The sequence below is a fragment of the Penicillium maclennaniae genome (assembly GCF_028827695.1).
Source record: "Penicillium maclennaniae strain IBT 15551 chromosome Unknown utg000004l:1.0-3007600.0:1.0-3009580.0, whole genome shotgun sequence".
Lineage (NCBI taxonomy): Eukaryota > Fungi > Ascomycota > Eurotiomycetes > Eurotiales > Aspergillaceae > Penicillium > Penicillium maclennaniae.
In genome coordinates, this window is record NW_026623216.1 from 2,727,357 (window position 1) to 2,752,200 (window position 24,844).

The following is a 24,844-nucleotide window of genomic DNA, read 5'->3' on the forward strand; positions in this document are numbered from 1 at the left end:
GCTCGCACAAGCCCTGCCCGATATCTCCAGTCACCAAGACGGGATCGTCCGTCGGCAATTGACTCCAAGGAAGGCGAGGCATCTCCGTCGGTGCCAAATCACCGGGCCACTGCCCACCGACCATCCAGTCAGAAGCGCAAGATGAGCAGGAGTTCCCGCTCCTCTGACAGCCCGAGTCTCCATCGGCCCCCGTTCTCCGGCAATGAAACGGGATCAAACTACCGTAATGCCCTCCTCCCCCCATGTTGAATACATGGCGATATCAGTGCTTGGCTCCAGAAATGGCCATCAAAAGGACTCCTAGCCCCAGACTCCACGGTTCTATCCCCAGTCGGGCCCATTGTTGAGTCAACAGCCCCATACCCCGGAAATGAAATTCCCGAACCCCCAGCGAGGGGTTCCCGACCCCATTTGTATGACCTCCACCGCTGCTGGCCCCTCAGTCGTATCATCCTGGTCTGATACTTGCTTCAATATCTCCAGTCATGGGCTCGGAACAAGGAACCCCCGGGGCAACACCTCCTAAATCGAGTGCCGACTATGTGGAGGAAAAGGGTCTCAATGACAGCCTCGATCCTACCAGATTTCTCTCGGAAGCACACAAGGCCTATCTGATCGAGCGACATGGTACCCTCAATATTGATCCCATTCCTAGCATGGACCCTGCGGACCCATATAATTGGCCGCTGTGGAAGGTAAGATAAAATGTGCAATGCTCAATCTATGCACATCGCTGACAGGATGACAGAAAACGGCGAACCTGAGTTTGGTCGCTTTCCACGCCTGTATGGGCACATTTACAGCCGCTGCTATCATTTGCGCCTACGAAGACATCGCTGTAGATCTCGGGGTCTCCATCCAGCGCGTTTCATATTTGACATCTCTCCAAATTGCCATCCTTGGTGGAGCCCCGCTGCTCTGGAAGCCCCTTTCCCACAGATATGGACGCCGACCAATCTTTCTCCTCTCGCTGATTTTGAGCTGTGTCTGTAATGTGGGATGTGGGAAGAGTCCGGACTATGCATCCATGGCCGCCTGTCGTGCTTTGGTGGCGTTTTTCATCTCCCCTGCTATGGCTATCGGCAGTGGAGTCGTCACCGAGTCATACTTCCGACACCAGCGTGCACGCTACATGGGTGTATGGACTCTACTGGTGACACTAGGAATTCCCACTGGGCCGTTTATCTTTGGCTTTGTCGTCCAGCGAGTCGGATATCGCTGGATCTACTGGGTCTTAGCAATTGTAAGTGCTGTCTCTGTACACCCTGAGACTTTAAATCTGACATCCTACAGACCAACGCCGTCCAGTTCATCCTGTATGTCTTCTTCGGCCCCGAGACCCGCTATATCGGCGGCGATGTCGAGAGTCGCCCATCCGGTGTGAAGCACCAGTACTTGTCTATCCGCCGAATCGACCCGACTCCGTTCAGGTGGACCGAATTCACTCACCCTTTGACTCTCTTCACCAATATTCCTGTCCTCCTCGCAGCCATTGCATATTCGATGGTCTTCCTCTTCGCATCAGTCCTCGGCTCCGTCGAAGTCCCCCAACTACTCCAGAGCAAATTCGAGCTCAATGCGCAACAACTCGGGCTCCAATTCTTGGGCCTGATCGTGGGCTCCCTGCTTGGTGAACAACTAGGCGGCTTCATGTCCGACATGTGGATGAATGCCCGTGCCAAGCGCATCGGCCACAAACCTGCGCCTGAATATCGGTTGTGGTTGAGCTACATTGGATACTTGCTGGCTATTGGTGGTCTTGCTATGTTCCTAGTCTGTACGCAAGATGCTACCCAGGGCGTATGGAATGTGAAGCCTGTCATTGGAACCGGTATTGCGGCGTTCGGAAACCAGGTCGTTACTACCGTCCTCACTACCTATGCCGTGGATACGTATCCGCAGGATGCGGGTAGCGTGGGTGTTTTCATTAACTTTGTTCGATCGACTTGGGGATTCCTCGGGCCTTTCTGGTATGTTGGCCTATTATTGTTTCATGAACGTCTACTGATGAGTATTAGGTTCACCTCAATGTTCGACAGCGTCGGCATCGCTGCTAGCTCTGGAGTCGTGGCGGCCTTGATTATGGGCGCTAGCTTCTTTCCAACTATTTTCTTGCAATGGCAAGGAAAGAGGTGGTATCGCCATGACTAGAGCTAGCGGCAACACGACATTTTGACGGAAAGTATGAGAACCGGCTGCTTAGATTAATTTTGCATCTCAAGATTTCAATGACAATGAGAGTAGTTTAGATCGATAGAAATACAATGGAGCCAACTTCTAGAAAATTTGCAGTTCAAATGGTCGCTGCCCAGCTGGGCATCAATTCAGGAATATTTAATTCTCGGGTAGCTCTCATATAATCAAACAATTAGTACCGGGTAGCTCTCACCAGCTTACATTATGCCTTAAGTTCTACATTTGTGGAAACGAAGCTCACGATCGGAGTCGAAGTTGCTACAACAGAACATCACACTTCTGATGTATGAATCAGAGAGAACAGATGGACATAAAGAAAAGACTGAAACGGGTCAAGGTCTAAGTAGAGATATTTCGACCTCGCCAAGTAATTCACAACTCGCTTCTCCCTATGGCGGGCTTGGCCATCGGTGACATCAGGCCCGCCTTGCTTCTCCAACTCCCCGCGCTTCAAAATGGTCTACGCGTTCGTTCTCCCAACAACCTCTCCACTGTCATTTCAGTCCTTCATCACCTCTTCTACACATCCCTCTCTTCCTCAGGTTGCCTCAAGTACGCGTCATGCCCTCCGCCTCGCCCTCAAGGCTCACAAGCGCCTACCCGGCGGCGCGCGCCAGGACGCCCACCTACCCACCGTTCTCTCCGCATTGAACGACTACATACCCTTAATTTTCACGATATCGCACGTCCTCAGCAGTAGACCCCTTGCAAATGACGGCCCAGCCTCGGGTGGCAGTGTCTTTGCAGAGAAGCTCCCATCCGGGGAAACCATCGAGATAACACTCCGCGCGGAGATCGAATTCGCCTGGAAGCCCACTTTATCCGCCGGAAATGCATTGAACATAGGCTCTTCTAGCTCCGGAAAGAAATCACTGCGCGCTCGAGGTGGCCGCATCGCAGGTCGAGGTATTGATTTTGAGGTCGCATTTACTCTCACAACGCTCGGCTATGTACTAAGTCGCCTGGCGCGTACGGGCGTCGTGGAATCGCTATATGCGTTGACGACGCCGACAGCTGAGCAGCGCACTGTCGCTGTGCAGACTGCGATGAAATATCTACTACAAGCTAGCTCGGTGCATGACTTGCTTGCATCGTCGCCTGCTTTCGCGGCGGCTACGACATCTGCAGTGCCGGATATCGATGCTTCGACGCAGTTTGCGCTGGCGAAGTTGGCATTGGCCGAAGCTACGCTGCTGGCTGTTTTGAAGGATGATGCATATGTTGTTGCGTGTATCCAGTCGCGGAATCCGAATGATAAGGAGTGGATGGTACGCGCGCCGGAGATTCCCAAGGTCAGGGCACTTGTGTTTGCGAGATTGTGTACGAGGGCTGCGGAATATGCTAATCAGGCCACTGCTGGCCTTGGGGCTGTTGGGTCCTCGGGAAGGACACGGGTGGATGAGGATGTCATTCGGTATGCTGGTGTGCTAGAGAGAGTGGCTCGTGCTCGGGGTTGTCGGTTCTTCGGTGTTGATGCTGAATTGGCTGGGAAGGTGGGCGAGGGTATTGCTTGGCTACGCGGTGCGCGGACTACACTTGCCCTTCGTGGGGGTGTAGATGAAATTGGTGAGAAGAAGGGCGGCTTCTCACGATTGAAACGCGAGTGGAATGAACGCCGCGAAGAGAAGAAGATCAACAAGGACGCTGGTGGTGGACGCAGCGATAAGGGCCCTCTGGCACCCAGAGATGATGCTGGCCGGGAGGAAGAAGGCCGTGTCATTGACATGCTGGAGACAAAATGGGTGCGCATGAATGACACGGTAAGTCTCATGTTTCCTGAACACTCGTTTCGAGTACTGACATGCGCCAGATGAATACCCAGATTATCCCATCACCAGCCTCGTTGCTATCTAACATTCCTTCTGGTCGAGATATTCACCAAACTCCGGTCCCATACAAGCCCCCATCCCTGGAAGAGGACCAATTGGCACGCATGCGGGCCCCGCCGGATGAACACCAGCAATTGCACTTCGGAAGCGACCCCGACGATAGTGACGAGGAAGCGCTACCGGAGCCTCGAGGTCCACCGGGTGGCTTCCCAGATCGGAGCGAGACTGCTTCCAGCGCGTACTATTAATATATTTAAACCATTTTGTATTGGCATGCAGCAATATACTCCCAAGTCTCATGAAGAGAGAATGTAACTGGTCCACCTCCAAGGGCATATTTCCCATTTCAGCCCAAATCAGCTCAACAGCATATGTTAACTACCGGCTCCCTGGTATACTCTCCAAACGCGCTCCCAGGCACTCCCAGAAAAACGGAACGTCTTCAAACATAATGAAATTGACCAGACAATGATATCTTATATGTACAGTACAAGAGAGAGCAAGTAACTCCCTCAATCCTTTTGGGCAGGTCGTGTCACAGCCGGCCGCCCCAGACTCGCAAGGACCATTCGAGCCTGGAAAGATATATCGGTCGATCGGCGAAAATGCGCAATGTCCGAGTCGTCCCGAGTGATCATCAAACCGGAGTAGATCGACCGAACAGCTCACGACCAAAAACCCAATTTCCTATCCCAAATACAGCATTCAACCCGGCTTTGAAATCCTTTATGCGGACTTCTCGAAGTAGTTCTTCTCCTGGCCCAGGTATCCCTTAACCTTGCGCTCGCCGAGGAGCTCGAAGTATTTTTCTAGAGGAGTCTATTAGCCTGCATATCCAAATAAAATCCACCAGACTACCCAAATAGATTCAAGAAGAATGTAGATCCCCGCGGAGATAGCAGTATTCAGGCTCAATTGATCGTCTGTACCACGGAGAGAAAATCACTCACCCCGCAAGACACCGCACTTCTCCAGGTGGTTCACACCCTCGCGCGCATAGCACTTGCCCAGCTCCTCGCCGACAAGTCGGGACATCATGCTGCGCACCCATTGCTCGCGGATGACTGCGTCGCGGGCATTGTGGACGGCGACGTTGTCTTCGAAGTCGACGCCCTCGTAGGTCGGGGGCACGGTAGGCTTCTTGGCCAGGAAGGCTGCGGACTCCGGGGTCGGCATTGTGATTGTGGTTGGTCGGGTGGTAGGTGGGAGGTGGATGGAAGGCCCGGAGCTGATTAGGGTGGAGGGCGTGAAGAAAGAGATGGTCTTGTTGCGGTTGATGTCGAATCCGATGTGAGAGTGGTTGGATTAGCTGGGTGGTGATTGGGTGAGATTTAGGCGGTGAGAATATGGTTACTCAGAGAGAACAGAAGTGCACTTTTCATCAGGTCATGTGATTTCTATATTTGGTTGACCAGCATAGATCAAGTGGTATTGTTAATTGCGGAGTGTAGTCAAGAGAATATTTGAATTATATCAGAAAATAATATGTAGCTCCAACCAACCCATGCATAACCCAGCCGAACTCCCATGTACACGCCTAGCAATTTCATTCATACAATGCGCAGCCGTCTAGGGTGCGTGGAAAGCGCGAAACATGAAACCATAAAAGCAAAATAGCGAGAATGAAAAGATGACACGTTCAGGCTAGGCAAGACTATTGCCCGTCGTCGTCATCCGTGCTGTCAGCCGCGTCGTATGTCCCACGCCAGCTCTCCATGAGTTGTCCCCAGATGCTGCGATGCAACTTGTTGCTTAGTTCTCGGAAATCGTGTATCTCGGTCCAGCAGTCACGACCAAACATGCATCCAGCCATGTTCACTACCATATCGCGATCTTCCTCTTGATAGTGGAATTGCGGGTTGTTCTCGTCGCCGCACGCGCCGGGTGGGAAGGAATTGATGGTGCGTTGCGGGAGGAAGCCAACGCTGCTTCGTATCCAGGGTTGGCTTTGGTAGACATATTCAAAGGCATCTTGCTCTTTGTGCTCCCAGTTCATGTGCATCTGCTCGTACATGACCGGGTCCCACCATGAATCAAGAAGTCGGTCGGTCCAGAGGGACCGTCGTAAAAAGAAAGATCCCAGATTGAAACCGGTACAGTCCTGCGTCAGGAGCATGTTGAGCGAGTCTGGGTCTCCATCCCCCTCCAGAGCGCGACCAAGGTCATCCAGATAGAACTCCGGCAGCGGGTGGGTGATGTTCATGGGGTTGTACTCATTGATATCCCGGTAGACGCGGTCATCCAGGTGATTAAAGATATGGCTCTGCAGAGAAGTGTCGTGTTCCATAATCCAGGTGTTTAAATCAAGCCACCAGAACCACTCGGCGTCCGGATATTTGCGCATGGCTTCGCGGATCACGTCGCCTTTCTCCCAGCTCTCGCGCCATTCGTGCGAATACCGCTTCTTAGCCAGCATGTTGACGACCTCAAGCTCGTAGCCCCATCGCTTCGCATACTGTTTCTTGTTCCAGATGCTGTTGCGCTCAATCGCCCATTCGCGTGCGCCTTTCCACTCCATCACGCCGCCCTCGACGTTCGAGCCGAGGATGATCACGAATTTGCGGCCTCCACCGAGAGGCGACCGTCGGTAGAATTGGACGATTGCTAAATGATTGAATTAGAATGTGACCACGTCGCACGGTGCATTACCACTCACTGGACCAAAAGCACAGATATCCAATCCATAGTAAGAACAGTCCGAGGACCAAACGAGACCGGCCTCGCCGAAACAGAATCCCAAAGGGCCCACGACCACCTCCGTGACGGTGGTGAGCGCGTCCGTATTGGTCTTTGGCGACATAGCTGTGCGATTCCCCGCGGAAGCTGGGCAAGCGCGCCGAGATACGGTGTTTCTGTCGGGAGAAAAACCCCGAGTTGCGCGTCGAGAATGAAGGGTACCCGCGCACCTCGTCGCTTTTCGCTTTAGCGGCAGCCCACGAAATGCCGCTGGGAGCCAGTGAAGCTCCCGAGGGCGAATAGCCGCGCGGAGTCGAATTACCACTGCCGGGGGTGAGGCCCGGGCTGGACCACCCTCCGCCCGGGTGGGGAGAGGGTGATCGCGATAAGGACATTGCACGATCGGAAAAGGAGGAGATATTATTCCGAGAGGTGAGCGCAGATGGCTGAGGTTGAGTGAGTTCCCGCTGTGATCAGGATGACGAGGAAAGGGGTGGAAGGGAGAAGACGGAAATTAAGACATGGAGAGATGAACGAACCGTTGCAGGCGGATTGAGCTCAATTTGAGACGATGGTTCCATTCGTGATTCGCACAGACCAGGGATTAGGTAAATGAGCGAAGAGATCGCGCCGAGAAGACACGCCGGATGCAGTCGAAGTGACACCACTGGCGATGGGACACTGTCGCACTGGTGTGATCTCGATATAAGGGGTCGTTGATTCACGGTAATTTCTTCCACTCAAAGGACTAGAAGGAATCGACTATCTCCATGAAACGTACCTCATTTCCGCTAAATCAGCCCTACTGCAGGTACCGAGCTCGGGAGATCGACCTGTCTACTCATACATCTACATCTACATCTACATCGTCACCGACAACTACATCTTCACCTACACTCGTCCGCATGCGGATAACGACAATGACATTGTGGAGCCACATGGCCTGTACTACCTCGGTCTCACACCTAATGATGCAATTTCATACCAATCATCTCATCTTATTCGGCTTCCTTCTTTCGGTTCGTTTGAACGGGCATGCGGTTCGCGCCGTCCGACTTGCCAAGCAGCGCCTTGCGAACCACAAAGCCGGCTTCATGAGCCGGGCGGGGCTGCGCGCTTTCGCCGTGGTAGAACTCACACTGTAGATCGAGATAGGCATCTTTGTGCCGATAGATCGTGATGATATCTCCATTGTACAGATTACCGTATTGCATGTCCTCGGAGCCGGCTTTGTGGAGCGCAATGCCGTTGACCCAGATTCCCTTGCGAGCTTTGGTGGACAGGATGGCTGCCACGCCGGCAATCTCAGTCCAGTCCTTACCTCGCGCGATCTGGAGCTCCATTCCCTTCACCCAGAATGTGACTTCGACGGCATAAGCGGGGATCCGGACGTCCATTGGATTGGGGTGCTGGAATGTGGCGCCTGAACCACGACCCCATGAGGTCATTCGACGTTCGAGTCGGATATTCACATCAAGGATCGAGCCTGGAGTACTCTTTAGTCTCCCCAAGAGCTTAGGTGGTTTGGTGAACTCTTCCGTGGACAGGCTGCGCGAAATGGCAATTTGATCAGGCTGGTGAACAATCGGCTCGGATGCTTCAATTTCGGCTGTTCCGAGTTGGTCTATGATTGCCTGACCGGTTTGAGCATCGAGAGTGGTTGCAAGTTCAGGGTCGAAACCCTCGTCGGGGACGTCTCGAGGCGAAGCGGGATTGTAGGGAACGCTCTCGGCGTTGGCGCTGGATTGTTCACTGGCGGTGGAAGACATGTGTTTTTCGATACGTCGACGGTGCTGGCGTGATGGTGCTTTGGAGTGGTGTCGACGCTGTCGCTGGAGGGTGCGTTTTCGCGACACAAGCTACCTGCCATCGTGGGGTCCTTGGATTGACCGGGGCTTGTCTGCCGAGTCGATGTCACGTTAACCGGACCAGCCTGAGGATGGAGGAAAGGATACGAGGAATTCATGTTCAGTCGTCCGACGAGGTTCTCAGCGCCCATTAAACTGGGCGCGGTGCCGCCGAACGGGTGTTCTGGGAGAGAAATGATCGAAAAGACGCTGCGATCATCACTGATAGACTCACCAGAAGAAACAAAGCCCTCAATGTCGAACTCGTCGGCGTTCCAAGAACCAGGGTTGCCTAATGCGTGGGAGCTGCGTAAGGCCGACGAGCTCACTTCACCGAAGAGTCGTCGGGCTTGGTGTTCGGCAACAATTTGACCGTCTTGAAGACTATCAATTTTGGGAAGCGAGGGGTAGCGAATATCCGTCGCAACATATTCAATGCGTGGCTTTTTGGAGAGTCCCTCGTTGCTACTTCCTTGTTCTTCCTCGCCGTACGTGTACGCTGGATCGTCTCGGATGGACAGCTGCGACGCATCGAGTTCCTCCTCTGCCTCGCCAATAACCGACAGACCTTCACGGGTCTCACCGAGGATGTCTTCATCGTCCGGATACTCATCCACATCAGGCACCTCAGAGATCCATGGATGCTGGAAGCATTCCTTCTCGGTTGGACGACAAAATGGATCTCTGTTCAATAACTGGGCAACGAAATTGATCCCGGATTCAGATACACCAGCACGGCGCAGAACGTCGAAGTCCGCCTGTGACTCCATGATAGTGCGGAGCATGTGTACACCTCGATCTTCAGCACGCCCCGAGTACGGTGGCACGCCTGAGAGAACATGATACAGTACCGCACCGAGTGACCACATATCGACGGACTGGCTGTATGGAGATGTCTTTGGTGGCCTGCCACCATGAAAACCATTAGTAAATTGTCCAAAGCAACATACGAGAAGACTTACGGATCTCCAACACGGCGTCTCTTTCTCAATTCGCCGCGACGATATTGTTCATAGTCAGGATATACCTCTGGCGCACAATACAGCAGTGTGCCACAGAAGGTTTTCAGGAATGTCTCTTCCTGCGTGACCTTGGACAGCCCAAAGTCGGACAACTTGACTCGTAACGGATCCAGAGATGCAATAAGAATGTTATCAGGCTTGATATCACGATGCGTTATGCGTCGTTTGTGACAATAGTGCAAGGCGCGAAGAAGTTGGCGAGCAATTGTTCTCACCATCTCTTCGGGAATTTTGCCATGGCTTGACAGGTAGGTCGACAACTCGCCCCCAGGCACATACTCCATGATGATGTAAATCCATCGGTCATGCTCGTGGTGATCAATATATTGAACGATATTTGGCTAACGAAAAGATTAGTATCACAGTCAATTTTGGGCACTGAAGTGAATGATACACACATGTGTGAGGTCCTTCATTATCCTCATCTCGTTATCGACCTTTTGGTCCAGTATGCCGTTCTTCATGAAACGTCGCTTGTCGAGCTCTTTTGCCGCAAAGATTGCTCCGTGTTGCTTGGTGGCAAGCTTATACACGGTAGCAAATGCACCCTTTCCAATTTGGCCAGTGACATTGTATGTCGGAGCGCCCGTCCAGTGCATGCCGTGACTGTTGGCAACGGACCACGAGAGAACAGGTGGCGGCCCAGGCCGAGTCTTGTGATGACCAGCAGCACTGACGACCTGCTGGACTCGCTCAAAATACCGAAGGCAGTTCTGTGTGTACTGCATGGCGAAGCCTTCACGCGATGGAATTCGGACCACGAAGCGAACCTCATCTGATCCATGGTTGCCAGTAACAACCTGTATGACTGAGCCGTTGGTAAGCATGCGACTGTTTTCCTTCTGGCTCTTTCGAAGCCGGCAGTTGTCTACAATGGTTCCGTTGGTCGAGGTATCTTGGAGCATGATGATGCCGTCGCCAGTCAGATAAATGCGGAAGTGGGTGTTGGAAACTCGTTTGGCTTCATCATCAACGGCAAGGAGGACATCACAGCGTGCCTTGTTGCGCCCAAAGCAAAAGCCGGCGCCAAGGTCGTGAACATCTGAGGATAGTCTGAGTGCCACGTCCAGTGCTGCAGTCTCCGATGTCTCAAGTTCCAAGACATCTTTCTGGAGAATGTGCTGGTCGCCCAAGCCTGCTGTCGCCGCCACTGCATTGTGCGCTGCGTGTGAGTTCGGGTGCAGGATACAGATGATGTCAGCCAGATCTTGGTCTTGAAGTCCGGAGTTGTTCAGTCCCATCCGGCGGGGGTCAGCACATGGCTGAGTCGATTCCTGTGTCGCTTCCATGAGTGAAGAAAGATGAAAGCAGTTGCAATGCAAATGCAGGCGCTAAGATGAATGAAAAGGAAGCAAACTACTGGCAGATGGCGAAGGGTATATGTGCTGGATGATTCAAAAACTTTTGCATAAAAGGGAAAAGAGTACACGGATGGGCCTAGAGGCCTGTAAGTCAATCAAGTTGAAGCCCGAGGGCACAGGGTATATATACCTTGAAGGGTGTGGGTTCGGACGGAATGGTCACCGGGGTTGTTCACCCGGGTGAACACGACAAAGGCACAACACAGAGAAACGGAAGATAAGAAGGGAGACTGTAGAGAGTCTCTGGATTTTTACCAAAGTTACCAACGCAACGTAGAGACCTTGGAGTCTCCCAAGAGTGATGGGGTGCAGACGTGACGCCTCACGGAGGGGCAGTTAGAACTGCCTCCGCTTCCACCTTGAGCAGCTAGGGCTCGACAAAGACTTGTGAAAGGTATTCGCAGCCAGTTCAGCAAAGAAGACGCGTAACAAGATGTGTTTTGGCAGGTGGAAGGGCATTCAACGTGTAGGCAGGCGGCTGTGCCAGTGGGCTAGGCTAGGCTGAAGTATGGAGCGATATGGTTCATTGGAGTCGTCCGATCTGCAATATCGATGATTGTACAGGTCTGAAAGGACCCCGGGATATTTCTAGAGAGATTGAAGCAGACAGTCAGCAGCTGATCTTTCTAGATTAAAGTCGACGTCCATTGTTCAGAACTCCAGAGACTCGAGAACTCAACTGAGATCGACTTACACAGCTTGACAGAAACCCTTTGAGTCCATCCCACGACCGATGATATTGACGCGGTGGATTAAAAGGGGGAATCCAGGACAGAGACTGCAAGGTCGTCGTCCGAGAAACAAGACGACGACCGAAGGAACGAGCCGCACATCTCGTGTCGCCTCAGGCAGCAAGCGCGTTCCTGATCTGACTCAGCAGACCATAGTCTCGTGATTGGTGGATTCTTGTGACAGGCACCCAGCTGACTGGGACCCAGAACTGACAGACTGGGAATGAAAAGGATGATTTTGAAAATTACTTTTTGATCTATACATCATTCTTTTTGTTTAACCCTGGATTTTATGACTAATCCTGGGTCCCATTCAGGTGCGGGAGCTGACTGGGACCCAGGATTCTAGCTTACATAATAATTCTTAGCGTGAAATAAAAATTCCTGCCTTTGAAATGCCCTTTTTTAACCTGATTACCTACGTACCGGATTTCCTCTGCCACTTCTTGGCGTCCCCCTTCCGTATAAGTGCTCAGACCTTGCCGCTTTTTGCTCACTGAGCAGAACTGAGCACGCCCTTGAGCGGCCTGATCTGCTCAGTGAGCATCACCTGATACTCAGCTGAGCGCACTGATTCGCTCACTGAGCAGCCCAAGAAGCGACCCCAATAAAATGTATCACGCTAGCCCGACTCACGTGCCATCTTCCCTCATCAAAATACCCCCATTGTCCCATCAAAAAAAGCATTAGCATCATCAAAATGACTATTTGTCCTAGTAAACTTACTGCAGTCAATTACGCCTTAACGGAGCCTGCTACTTGGCCAACAATAAGTATTATATTTCATACTATATGCGCCTGGGAACACTCCTTCTAGATACCCTATGATCTCCCAATCAGGCTGTGGAGACTACTAGTGCCGGGGTACTTACATTCTATTCTGGGGCCATGCCCACTGGTAACAATATTTACGGGATTTGACCGCAAAATCACCTCTAGCACTAATAAGCTTCTGTATCTATAGGCAATCGTATCACTTTGCGAGGTTCCGAGCTGATCTCCATCCAGCCAATCCAACGAGCAGTGAGTGCCTCGTTCTACCATACTTCGGTCAATACAGGAAACAGCGAAGCCAAACGGGGCCATACCAGCAAATTTGTTTGCAAAGACAATTTCTTTACCATCCCCATGAAACGGGCGAGGTTGCGATTTCCATGAGACAACATGTGCGCGCCATGGCTAAGGCTTTTGCTACTATGCAATGGATCGGCAAACGTGACGAGAACGGCACATTGATTTTGTACTTACCCCACCGTGTAGTGAGCGCATCAAGGCAGAACCATCTGCACACCATCTCAAAAGTTCTTGTGGAGCAGACAGATTTCCAATTTTGCCGAGACACGCCCATAGACGAAACAAGGGTCCAACTGGTTGTTGCGGCCTTTCGATACAACGTCCCGTTTATTTCTTAAGGCAAAGGGTGATGCGTTAAGCACGATTTCTACAAAATACTCTCTTTTAAGTAGCGTCTCGCCCTTCCTTTTTTTTTTCTTGGCTCATAGGTAACTATACGTACCATATTTCCTGCGCCGGGTGGGGCTTTCCTATTCCAGATGTCGCCGCTTTAATGCGGGCGCTCAGAGTCAAGCTCACTGGGTAAATTTCAGTCCGGGCTCAGACTCACTGAGCTGCTCGGGGCTAGTCACGTGATAGATTAGTAAGGCCCTCTGAGCACCTAGTCTACGCTCAGACTATACCAAAGGAGCAATCGGGCCCCACCATTCTTTCCACTATGTAGAGCCACATAGTGAATCTTACATCTTCTTGTATAATTCGGAGTTACCAGTTTAGATCGCTATCGATCTTCCGTGGCCCCCATAAAATTGTGCGTCCGATCTAGTTTCCTTGTTGTGCTGGACGCCTGGAGGCATCGTGTCTGGGAGGTCAGTCCGAAGTTTGCTCTGAGTAGATACATAGGGGGTCAAAAGTCTGTTTACATATCTGAATTTATACCCACCCCCCTTTTCCAATTAAACTTCACCACCCCATATCTCCACCACTATGAGGTCTTTCGGCATCGAAATTAGTGGTAATCGGCCGCGTGGAGCTGAGCTTTCGGAAACCACTCGTGCTGCTATTGTTTATGCCCTTGAACTGGGCGGAAAACCCACCCAAATTGTAAAAGATCTACATATGTCGCGTCAAACTATCTACAACACCAAAAACCACTTCCAAAAGCATGCACACGTCAAAATAAACCCCCGATTAGGCCGCCCACTGAAGCTTACCCCCTCTGAGCGTCAATATGTGTTCCGTCTAGTACGCCGCAGCCCTATAATAAGCTATAAAGCCCTTTTGATTGATACCGACTTTAAAGTATCAAAATCAACATTAAAACGCGTCCTAAAGCGCTGCAATATCCGCAAATAGGTTAGCAAGAAGCGTATCTTTCTTAAGAAGTATGATACAAAAATTCGACGCGCCTTTTGCTAAAAATAGGGTAGTGTGCTATATTTTGATAATGTGATCTTTTCCGATAAATGTTCCGTCTAACGTAAGTCAAATTCTATCCCAATACGTATTATTATTTAAGAATGAACGATACAGGAAGGATCTTGTGAATCTTGTGAATTATAGTAAAGATATCCGGTAAATAGTTTAGGGATCTATCTGGCCTTGGTGGTCGCTTAAAGTTAATAATTGTGGAACGCGATACTTTTTCGAAAATAAACGGCTATACCACGAATTCATATCTTGATACCCTCGAGGAAGCGCTCCTACCTATATACGAGCCTAGCACAATATTCTAGCAAGATAATGCGCGTATCCACGTAGCAGAAATTGCAAAAGAATGGTTCGAAGAGTATTAGATATAGGTAATAGAATGGCCGCCGTATTCGCCTGATTTAAATCCTATTGAGAATGTCTGGAACTTGCTAAAATTAAAGCTATTCGAGCTTTATCCACAGCTTGCCCAGCGTGGGCGTTCTAAGATGGATTGGAATGAATTCCGCAAAGCCCTAGTCATCGCATGGGATAGCATTGATCAGGCTAAAATTGATAATTTTATCAGATCTATGCCTCGCCGCATTGCCGCGGTACGAAAGGCAAAGGGCTAGTATACGAAATACTAGATAGTTATCATATGCATCCAGTTTGAATTGAATATCTTTTAAAATGGTGGAGAAATTAAAGAAAATAACATGGGAAGATAGAGGCGAAATTGGTGTGTACACAGACTTTTGACCCCCTATGTAATTAGGCCTTGAAAAGTTTTCCCTTCAATGTAGTGAATTCATCATCCTTCTCCATCTCTCTAGTCGCCAACATCACTCTTTCACCTGAGTATTCCGTTCTACTTCGAGTGGCAAGAAACGATCTCAAGGATATATGATGGATAATTTGGTCTTGTTTAACTAGACAGTTACAAGAGATGTCAAGAATTGTATCAAAGGCGTGCTGCAGCGAGCTTTCGCTGAAGCTTGATGATCATGTCGAGCAGGATCTCCTCGCTGCCACCAGACACAACGATGACCCGAACATCGCGACTAATCTGTTCAACTCTACCGCCGGCGCCGCCCCGAGAATATCCAAGACCCCCAAATACTTGCTGTGCCTCTCGGTTTACCTTCTCCAAAGTGCGAGCTGCCTGTACCTTCAGGATACCGGCCCACGTTCCGAGCTCCACATCTGACGCGGACACTAGACGAGAGCGCTGTACCACGTTCTCCATAAGCGAATGGCAAGTCTCAATAAGGAGCGCCATTTCGGTGAACTTGACTCGGAGTAGCTGGTTTTCGATCAACTTCTTACCCCATGTCTCACGACGCAGCGCATGATCGTACGCGTCTTCCAGGGACACGCGAGCCAACCGCAATGCGTTAATACCCATCCAAATTCGCTCATGGTTGAAGGCTGGTTTCTTTTGTCAGTTCCGCACAGGAATTGATGGGCACTGGGCGTGGTCGAGAACATACTAGACATGATGATTGCGAACCCTTCACCCTCTCCTCCAACCAAATCCTCACTCGGGACGACAACATCGTCAAACTCAATGTATGTGGATCCTATTTCACTGGGTTAACAAGGAGTTTTCAAGCCCCTGGCATACTGGGTAGACTCACCACTGGAGCTGACGCCTGAGTTCGTCATCTTCCGCTTGGTAACCCCTTTGGCATTCATCGGGATCATAAACATCGATAATCCTTTTGCACCTGACATTCCCGTGCGTGCAGCTGTCAGACAGTAGTCGGCTTTCTGGCCTTGAGTGATCCATTTCTTTGAGCCATTAATCACCCAGTGGCGGCCATCTACCGACTTCTCAGCAACCGTCTCGATGCCAGCAACATCGGATCCGGCTATGAAGAAGACATGTCAGAGATGGGAGCTTCGGTAGAGGTAACTTGGAACATACACCCAGGCTCGGTCACGGCCAAGCAGTGCCTCTGCTGTCCCCGCAGGAGCGGGCCGAGATAGCGCTTCTTCTGTTCAACAGAGCCATAATGGTTCAAGGGAGGAGACCCAACGGTAGATCCGCCATTGATACCCCAAACGACGCCCAGGTGGCCGCATCGGGCCATCTCATCGATGACCTTCAATCGAGCTTACTGTTAGTACGAGAAAAGGGATCTTAGCCTGGCTGGCTCATCAGTACTCACAATATAGTCATGGAACACGTCCCACTCTAAAGAAAAGCGTTTAGTCAAAAATACCATAACATCGCTTTTGGATTTCCGAGTTTCTTACCTTCCGGCGCAACTCCGCCTGGGAGTCGAATTCCCTGCACATAGTCAACTGGGATGGGATATGCCGAGGCGGCAAAGTATCCGAGTTTGGCGTGCCTTGCAACAACCTAGGAAGAGTCAAAATCACCAAAAAATAGACCGCTTGCATTTTTAATTTCCGTACTTTGTCAGGAATGCATCCCTGTTGTTCCCACTCCGTGCAAAACGGGCGGATTTCCTTGTCCACGTATGCGCGAATTTCCTTTTGCAGAGCTCTGTGAGACTCGCGGTAGTTAGGCGAGTCTGTCTGTGTATGCCACTGGGGATCTCCGAATGGGGCCTTTGAGGACATCTTTTTTTGTTCTGAATTTAGTTTTCCGATTGCAAAACAAATGCTTGCTATGTTAGAGCGACTGAGATTTTTCTTGCTGCGGCCAAAAGACCATACGTAGGGGCGGTCGGTTGGTTAGATAAGACCACTGTGAAATGTTATTTGGAACTTTTGAAGCCTCGCCTGCATCTTTATGTTCCTATGGCCAAGCCAAATAGGACCCTGTTCCGAGGTTCTGCATAATGGAAGTGGGCAGATGCGTGGTTAGGACAAAGTTGATTGCCGTGCCCGAGGGACTCCGGCTGGACATTTCCCAAAAAGGAAAACCCGGGGTAAGTGAGAAATCTTCCTCGTTTATTCTTTTCCCCCACATAGGGATATTTTTAGTTAAAACCATCTTAGGCCCGGCGTGATAATTAAGAGAATACCCTGTCATTCGATCTCGCTTATCTTCTATCATTTTTGTCGCATGACTTCAAGTCTAGCGAAGATGGGCTCATTAATCCCCAATGCATTCAATCTGGCAATTGTTCTATTTGTCGCAGTGGGCTCCATCTCTTGCAGCTATGGAATGTCGGTGATATCAGTCGCCATTGGGCAACCTACATTTTTCGAATCCTTCCATCTCGCCCAGCCTGGCGAGCCAGGATACGCGCACACGTCACACATTCTGAGTGCCATGACTGGGGTAAATGCAGCGGGCTCAGTTGTGGGAGCCATTATGGCTGGGTGGATTTGCGATGCTCTGGGTCGTAAGACTGCCTTGCAGTTCGGAGCAGTGACATTAGTGATTGGTGCGGCTTTGTGTGCTGGGTGGGAATAGCCTTGTTGCATATTGGGTGTTGACTTGGCGCATTTACTAAATCTACATATCAGTTCGGTTGCCCTTAGCATGTTCCTGGTCGCTCGGTTCATTGCTGGAGTTGGAGTTGGGGTTCTAGTTATGGTACGTGTCACCGTAGTGATAACAGATTCGACGGGTTTCTATCAAAAGCGAGAGTGACTGACCGGTTTACAAAAACTAATAGGGAATTCCGATGTAAGACCTCTGAGAAGGAACCAGTTCTTTTGCCATAGAGGGCATGCTCCGGAAAGAAGATAAGCATTAATATCGTCAAGGTATCAGGCAGAGGTGTCTACGCCAGAATCCCGGGGCTTAATGGTCAGCATGCATGGAATCATGTTTGGCGTGGGCTATTCCCTCGCCGGTTGGATAGGCGTCGGAACGTACGCAAAAGCATCTCCCCTTCAGCTTACATTTCCATCCTGATTATCAACGCTCGGGTGCTAAAAAGATTCCAGATACTTCTACACGCCCACCGATATGGCCTCCACCTTTCCATGGAGGTTCCCGCTTGCATTCCATGCAGTACCTGCTCTCGTTTTGCTCGCCGGTATCCCTTTTCTACCCGCATCACCGAGGTGGCTGCTGGAGAAGAACCGACCGGATGAGGCTCGCGTCATCTTGGAGCGATTGTATCGCACAAAGCATAGCGATAGCATGGCGAGGCTGAATTCTCACTTTGATCAGATGCTGAATCAACTACAGCTAGACCGTGCAATTCGCTCAGAGCGCTCCCACCTCGAAATCTTTCGCACGTCTTCCAACCGCAGACGTGCCCTAGTGGGTGCAATAGTAATGTTTGGCAACCAGCTTACCGGTGTCTATGTCAACTCCAGCTATGGAGTTCTCATCTACAACTCACTGGGATTCTCGGGGTCATGGCCGCTGATCCTGGCGGCTATTTGGGTTTCTTGTTCTATCCCAGGTAATATCTGGGCAGCGTTGACAGTGGACCGCTACGGCCGAGTGCGACTCATGCTCATTGGCCTGGTTGGAACGGCCTGCACGCTACTCTGCGAGTGTACGTTGCAGGCACTTTACTTGAACTCCGACAACTCCTCAGGGAAGAAAGCTGCCGTTTTCTTCGTTTTTCTTAGCATTTTTTTCTGGTCATTCTTCATTGACGCAGTGCAATATGTCTATTTATCGGAGATTTTCCCCACTCGCATCCGCTCACAAGGAATGGCCCTCGGCATGGTCGCTTATTATACAGCGCTCATTATCATTCTTATCGCTGGTCCTATTGCGCTCGAGGCAATTACCTGGCGCTTTTTCACTGTTCTACTGGCCATAACGTGTGTTCAAACGGTCTTAGTTTTCTTTTTGTGTCCGGAGACAAAACAGACGAGCCTAGACGTCATGAATGGGGCATTTGGAGAGCCGGCGACCATGCCAGATCAATTCGGCTCGAAATCCCAAGACTGCCAATCAGCGGACATCGAAAGCCATCATCTTGAGCATGTAGTGCGCACTAATTCTGAGAGCGCAGCGAGGTGACTCGAAATTTTGCCTCACGGCTTCTGGTCTGGTTCAAGAAAGCCTTGAGTTTGTATGTTACAAGCAACATATGTACTTCACCCTTTCCAACAAGGACTTGGCTTATGAGTTGCATTGATAAAGCGGTATATTATGTTATTGGATTACTATACTCTAGCCTTTTTGGAAGTTCCTTCAGGGTGTCTATGGCTGCTGGCGCCTTCTGGCAAAGCAAGTGACCACAACGTTCCTGTGTCATAGATACTGTCTCGTGTAGTAATGAATAAAATTAAACACAAACCTACAAACATGAGAGCCAAATTAACCCTCCTCCCCACCGTTTTATTACTCCTACATGATCGGCCTAGGCGTTTTAGGTTGTTTTATTCCTAGACGTGGAGCTGAACAGTGATGGAGAGGTAGAGCAACACCATCGCGAGGCATCAAAGCGCTGTTCCCCGCATTCCCGCCTTCTTCCTAGTGGCTTAGAGCGGACATGACTGTTAATGGCAGGAAAAGATTATAAAAAAGAGCGCAGTACATAACAAGGCAATTCCGGCCACAGCATATTTTTGAACCTCTTGAAGTTATGAAGTCCTGATTTATGTCGAATAGTTTTATGAGGTAAGTGAAAGGAATTACAGAGGTAAGAGAAGCCTTTGATAAGAAACGAGAAAACGAAACTAAGTCTGAATGCACTGGCCATGAAATGATACCGGATGTCAAACACAGTCAGCCTTAATCTGGGTATCTCTTTGATTTCAGTTTTCTGTCCGAGGGAGTCACACCACTCTTGAGTCACATAACAGACCCTCGGTATGCAATGCCTCGGTTGACCTACCGAGATTACCGGTAAGGAGTGTCCCCCATCTGGATCAACTTTCTTAAATAATTTGGCCGATATGGGCGCTTTTATGAGTGACTCAATTTCCTCCCATCTTCATCCTCGCCCTGATTGAGTTCATGTCAAGCACACCACCCTGTGTGTATCAATATATTTTAAGTCATGTCTTCCTTCAGTTACTCAACTCTCCCATCCGATGGGCCGTTCAAGCTTTTTCCAATCTGGGTCAAGCAGAATTTATCCCCAAAGGCCATTGAAACAATCTATAAAGTCAATGATTGGGTTGAAAATGAATGCATTCCCGCAGAGCCCGTCATGAAGGCCCAGCTGGAAAAGGATACCTGGAACACTCCGCCACTGATGCATGACCTACGGGAGCGAGCCAAACAAGCCGGGCTCTTCAATCTTTTTCTGCCTTCCCATTTCAAAGAATCGCCTGGTCTCACGAATCTAGAGTATGCATGCTGTGCTGAGCTATTGGGGAGAACCTACTGGGCCGCGCAAACCCTGAACTGTCATGCCCCAGATACCGGCAATATTGAATTAATGGCCAAATACTGCAATGATGCGCAGAAAGAAAAATGGCTCAAACCAGTGCTCGCTGGTGATTTTCTGACCGCATACTCCATGACGGAACCAGACCGAGCTTCGTCAGACCCTCGCACACTCGCGTGTCGCATTCACCGCGAAGGCAACGAATATGTTATTAATGGCCGCAAGTTGTTTGGAAACGCCATCTACAACCCTGATATCCGCGTTATTATCCTCATGGGTCTGTCCGATCCCGAGAACCCTGACCCCTGGAAGCGTCACTCTATGCTTTTTGTCCCTACCGACTCCCCCGGCTTGACAATGAAGCGGAATCTGACTATCATGGGCTACGAACATCCGCCTGAGGGTCATGGCGAGTTTGTCTATGAGAATGTTCGTGTGCCCTGCGAGAACCTTATTCTGGGCGAAGGGAGAGCGTTTGAGATAGCGCAGGGCCGCCTCGGGCCCGGCCGCATCCATCACTGCATGCGTCTTGTTGGCCAGTGTGAACGGGCTTATGAACTCGGCTTGATTCGCTGTACTGATGAGCGGAAGAAGCCGCGCGGCAAGCTGATCGGGCAGTTTGATAGCAACATTGAGCGGCTAGCGGCCATGCGCCTCGAGATTGACTCGATGCGTCTTTTGGTTTTCAATGCTGCACACACTATGGACATTCTGGGCAACAAAGCAGGCAGGTACGCCATCGCACAGTGCAAAATCCAGGTCCCCGCCGCTGCTGCTCAGGTGATCGATGAATGTATGCAACTTTATGGGGGCCAAGGGCTCACTCAGCACACACCGCTACCGGAGATGTGGACGTATGCGCGCTATGTGCGCGTGGCGGACGGGCCTGACGCTGCTCATCGCCATCAAATTGGTCGGGATGAACTCAAGTCTGCAGCATTGGTTCGGGCTAAACATGAGAAATACCAGAGGCGGGCACAGGAGCTCGCTCAGATGTATGGACTTGAGAATGGAAGTCTCCATGGGTCCGCTTGGGAATATGTGGCCAAGCTTTGATGAGGATGGGTTGAAAGATATAGTAGGGCATCCTAGTCTCACGGAATTGGGACAAGTGGGATAATTCAGCTAGAGTTTTATACTTCAACGAGACCTTGTGATTTACGATTGCCCAGCCGCATAATGTAATATTTTATAGCCAATTGATTATTTAAACTTATTGTAAGTGGTTTAGTCTCACCATTATGATGACAATATTGCCAGTCATTGAATATCAGCTTGAAAACAATATACCATTAAGATTGTTTTGGTTAGTACTACAAGGCGACTGTAAGGCGAAAGTACAGCGTGATCCGCTCGGTGGTGGATCACGATTACTCAGCTCCCACGGCGAAGCATTGCTGCATTTGGAAATGGAACACCGCGGGCCGGAGCCACTTTTAAGCTTCCCGGCTTTGTTCCTGATCGGCCCAAGCCTCACACCACAAGAACCACCATGGCAAACCCCAGAGACCAAATGCATGGATGCTTCTCCAGAAGGCCATCCAGAGCAGCGGGTTGTTCCAGTCTGGGCCGTCGACCCAACAAATGCGAAGAACTGAAGCACGGGAAACGTCATACCATATCGCTGTCCCGGCGCTGTTTTGCTTTTGCATGTCCATGTATCCTGTCTCATGCAGCGAGCATCGTCGAGCTGACGCAAGTATTGTCCTAATGGATCCTCTAGCCTGGCCGTGTGCTCACCGTTCCATGAACATGTGCAGGGAGACTTCCAGCCGAGCACGGTCCTCGTCTTAACTCTATTTCGTGACGTTTCTTGACGTTCTGTTGAGGCCTATGGTTGGCCGAGCGGGTAGGGAAAAGCGATGTCCCGGACCATGAAACGTCTTTGAAACATTTTTTGGTAGAACTCGCTGATTATAGCTCCAATCGGTCTATCAAATTCACACATCCTATTGAACTAATTAATCTGAAAATTGTGAAGATTTGCTGAGCGGGCTGATAATGGTGGTGTGGTGGATAGCCCTAATTTGCTGAAAACTGTGGATGGGGTTGCGACTGTCGGGAATCAATACTGCAATCCTAGTACGGCACCTTATCCATAGTGGCCCTCACTAAATAGATTACGGTGTATTCATATCTTACATCCGCGTGTTTTTAGTATTAGCGGCCAGCCTATTAGTGGCTAGTTGGACGCTAGGACAGAGTCTTCTTGCCTACTTACTAGTCGAATTCAGCTTCATGTTACGGACATACAAACACTAACCAGTTGCGGGGCCGCAACTTCCTAATAGGCCACCGAGAGCCAACCGATCTATCTGTCATCGAGGTCACATGAAACACCCTATACTCTGGCGTCCCAGGCAAACAGGGAAAAGAGAAACTGTGATCATGCTCACTGAGCAAGGGCATGATCCGTCCTGGGTGGACCTACCCGGTAGAGCTTATCCTGTGAATATGAGGAATTGCCTCTTTTACTTGTTTTGATTGTTAAAAATGCCAGCCCTACCTTGTACATCTATAGTCACAATGTAATGACAGTAGTACGCTAATTAAAGAGACTTCAGTCCAATGCTACGGAATCAGCATGTCTTCTACATACATTGAGGAGCATCTAGGATATTTCCATGCACAGTGCAGGTCAAAGGACTTTATTTGCACAAATGAAATCGACCTTTTACTATGTACGAGGGGTGATGATGAGGCCATTTCCACCCCCTTTAGGACAAAAGGGCTACCTTCACCTCCCCACACTCACTCAAAATATAGCCGTTGCATTGGCATGTGACCCTACGCCTCCTATGAATTCAAAGTCAGCCACATCGTATGAAGCAAAGAGCAGAGAGCAGAGAGGAATCTACCATAGACGTTGGCTGGTGCACTGGTGAGGAAAAAGGTCCACCGCTGATGTTTTTCACACATTGATGAAAGACGCTCGAGGTCCCACATCTCTCCGATAGGAACTCCCCACAATGCCAATAAATGTTCATGTAAGTGATAAATGTCCTGCGATGGCCATGCTTCAAATGTCGGTGCGTCACCCACAACCGCAGCAAAGTAGCAGTCGTGAAGCCAGTCAACCATCGCTTTCTCTTGCTTGACGCCCGCCCATTCCATCTTTTGTGGTGGCCGTGTTGCTGCCTCTTTCCTCTCTATGGCCGTGGCATAATGGTATCGCTCAACGAAGCCAGACCGGATCAAGAGAATGTCGCCAACTTTGATATGGCCTCCTTCTGTCTCCGGCCGAATATCAATGCCCTGTATGGCGGCACATTTGCGCAATTCATCTAAACTGATGGAATAGCGCTCAAAAGGATCAAACGACAGATTTTTCATCTTGGCATAGCGCCTATAGTCGAGAAGGATGCCTCGGCCAGCAATTCCATGTGCTGCCCAATGGTGGATGCTGCACTTGTGGTTGGCTTTTGGACCGACTATGTCTTCTTTTCTGGTCTGTAGACGTCGGTTTAGCTTTGTTCTCGTTCCATTCATGTAGAAAGACAAACCCCGTTGTAAAAAACCTTTGTAGGCAAATGTGCAAACTGCATCCAAGTTAAATAGCTTCCTTTGCAGATTTAAATCGACTAAATCGTATACTGACATGGCGGAATCCGTCCCATTGTGTGCCGCTCTGAGTATTGAGGGTATACATATCATCAAACACAGTCCCTTCTGCTACCTCTTTGATGGAGTGTTGAAACGGTTCTCGGTCAAAGGAAGGGGTATCTGGAAAACTGAGCGGAAGACTAAGAAGAATAATGAGAATCGCCCGCACCATATGAGTTGCATCGTTATTACAGAGGCGAAAGGGGCGGGTTTTTACTGACTCTAGAGGCACCAAGTCTCCCGTTTCAATTTGTTCTGCTGCCGCCTTTATCCGCCTTGGGGTAAGGAGATTCAATCTTCCGATCTAATGTCTTGTTATTAAGATTGTAAAGGCCTGCGCACTTTGGAATCACATACATTATCATCGGATCCCCAGAACCAAGCGGCTCCGGGAGGTGCTCCTGGGATCGGTGGAAGCTCTTTGCGAGATGGAAAGTAGCTTGCGTTCGGATCCCAGGGAATTATATTCGCAACCTGACTGTGACCTTCTTCCTCGTGATGAGAACTAGCCATCTTTTCCACTTCTACCTTCGGTTTTCGTCGGATCGAAAATGGCTGGCATAGCATGAGAAGGGCGAAAGGATCTACATATATAGGAAAATTGGATGAATCAAGTATGGCGTCTTGTAAATCACTAGGGCCGCGGCACCCCCTCACTCCCCATTTTTGCCGCGGCTCCGGATGTGAGAGGGATCCGAGGGGTCTAGTCAATCAATGCCTCGCAAAGTCATTGCTTGATGGCCTATCGAGGGGATATGTTCAATGGCCGCTTTCCTCAGTTCGGCTGATTGTGTATACCAAAAATCAATCGGCTTGAAGAGAAAAGAAGCGCACACGGCATTTGTTACATTCCTCTTGTCAAGCAATTTTACGTATCCTATTTAACTCATATGATACAACACCCTAGATCACAAAACTAAAAGTA

At 50.0% G+C, this 24,844-nt stretch overlaps 9 protein-coding genes across 9 annotated transcripts; 4 read left to right on the top strand and 5 right to left on the bottom strand.

Annotated features, from left to right (window-relative positions):
• Window positions 1-485: 485 nt before the first annotated feature.
• N7477_005159 (uncharacterized protein) lies at window positions 486-2,151 on the top strand (the record flags this gene model as incomplete). The annotated part of the gene is made up of 3 exons (XM_056966822.1): window positions 486-695; window positions 749-1,243; window positions 1,294-2,151. 3 exons carry the CDS (start codon window positions 486-488, stop codon window positions 2,149-2,151), a joined length of 1,563 nt encoding a protein of 520 aa, XP_056823603.1.
• A 500-nt stretch (window positions 2,152-2,651) lies between these two features.
• Window positions 2,652-4,273, top strand: N7477_005160 (pH-signaling protein PalC; the record flags this gene model as incomplete). Its single annotated transcript, XM_056966823.1, has 2 exons — window positions 2,652-3,956; window positions 4,007-4,273. The coding sequence occupies 2 exons, from the start codon at window positions 2,652-2,654 to the stop codon at window positions 4,271-4,273; spliced, it is 1,572 nt and encodes a 523-aa protein (XP_056823604.1).
• A 478-nt stretch (window positions 4,274-4,751) lies between these two features.
• N7477_005161 (putative NADH-ubiquinone oxidoreductase 12 kda subunit) lies at window positions 4,752-5,201 on the bottom strand (the record flags this gene model as incomplete). Its single annotated transcript, XM_056966824.1, has 2 exons — window positions 4,752-4,834; window positions 4,976-5,201. The coding sequence occupies 2 exons, from the start codon at window positions 5,199-5,201 to the stop codon at window positions 4,752-4,754; spliced, it is 309 nt and encodes a 102-aa protein (XP_056823605.1).
• Window positions 5,202-5,679: 478 nt separating this feature from the next.
• N7477_005162 (putative alpha-1,6-mannosyltransferase subunit) lies at window positions 5,680-7,096 on the bottom strand (the record flags this gene model as incomplete). Its single annotated transcript, XM_056966825.1, has 2 exons — window positions 5,680-6,629; window positions 6,682-7,096. The coding sequence occupies 2 exons, from the start codon at window positions 7,094-7,096 to the stop codon at window positions 5,680-5,682; spliced, it is 1,365 nt and encodes a 454-aa protein (XP_056823606.1).
• Window positions 7,097-7,699: 603 nt separating this feature from the next.
• N7477_005163 (uncharacterized protein) lies at window positions 7,700-10,859 on the bottom strand (the record flags this gene model as incomplete). The annotated part of the gene is made up of 4 exons (XM_056966826.1): window positions 7,700-8,508; window positions 8,565-9,454; window positions 9,511-9,911; window positions 9,969-10,859. The coding sequence occupies 4 exons, from the start codon at window positions 10,857-10,859 to the stop codon at window positions 7,700-7,702; spliced, it is 2,991 nt and encodes a 996-aa protein (XP_056823607.1).
• Window positions 10,860-15,050: 4,191 nt separating this feature from the next.
• N7477_005164 (acyl-CoA dehydrogenase family protein) lies at window positions 15,051-16,678 on the bottom strand (the record flags this gene model as incomplete). Its single annotated transcript, XM_056966827.1, has 7 exons — window positions 15,051-15,517; window positions 15,580-15,669; window positions 15,727-15,960; window positions 16,017-16,194; window positions 16,261-16,286; window positions 16,349-16,454; window positions 16,511-16,678. 7 exons carry the CDS (start codon window positions 16,676-16,678, stop codon window positions 15,051-15,053), a joined length of 1,269 nt encoding a protein of 422 aa, XP_056823608.1.
• Window positions 16,679-17,825: 1,147 nt separating this feature from the next.
• On the top strand, window positions 17,826-18,998 carry N7477_005165 (sugar porter (SP) family MFS transporter; the record flags this gene model as incomplete). Its single annotated transcript, XM_056966828.1, has 2 exons — window positions 17,826-17,884; window positions 17,960-18,998. 2 exons carry the CDS (start codon window positions 17,826-17,828, stop codon window positions 18,996-18,998), a joined length of 1,098 nt encoding a protein of 365 aa, XP_056823609.1.
• A 985-nt stretch (window positions 18,999-19,983) lies between these two features.
• On the top strand, window positions 19,984-21,372 carry N7477_005166 (uncharacterized protein; the record flags this gene model as incomplete). Its single annotated transcript, XM_056966829.1, has 1 exon — window positions 19,984-21,372. The coding sequence occupies one exon, from the start codon at window positions 19,984-19,986 to the stop codon at window positions 21,370-21,372; it is 1,389 nt and encodes a 462-aa protein (XP_056823610.1).
• Window positions 21,373-23,071: 1,699 nt separating this feature from the next.
• N7477_005167 (uncharacterized protein) lies at window positions 23,072-24,432 on the bottom strand (the record flags this gene model as incomplete). The annotated part of the gene is made up of 5 exons (XM_056966830.1): window positions 23,072-23,112; window positions 23,175-23,766; window positions 23,820-23,855; window positions 23,915-24,223; window positions 24,277-24,432. The coding sequence occupies 5 exons, from the start codon at window positions 24,430-24,432 to the stop codon at window positions 23,072-23,074; spliced, it is 1,134 nt and encodes a 377-aa protein (XP_056823611.1).
• Window positions 24,433-24,844: the final 412 nt, after the last annotated feature.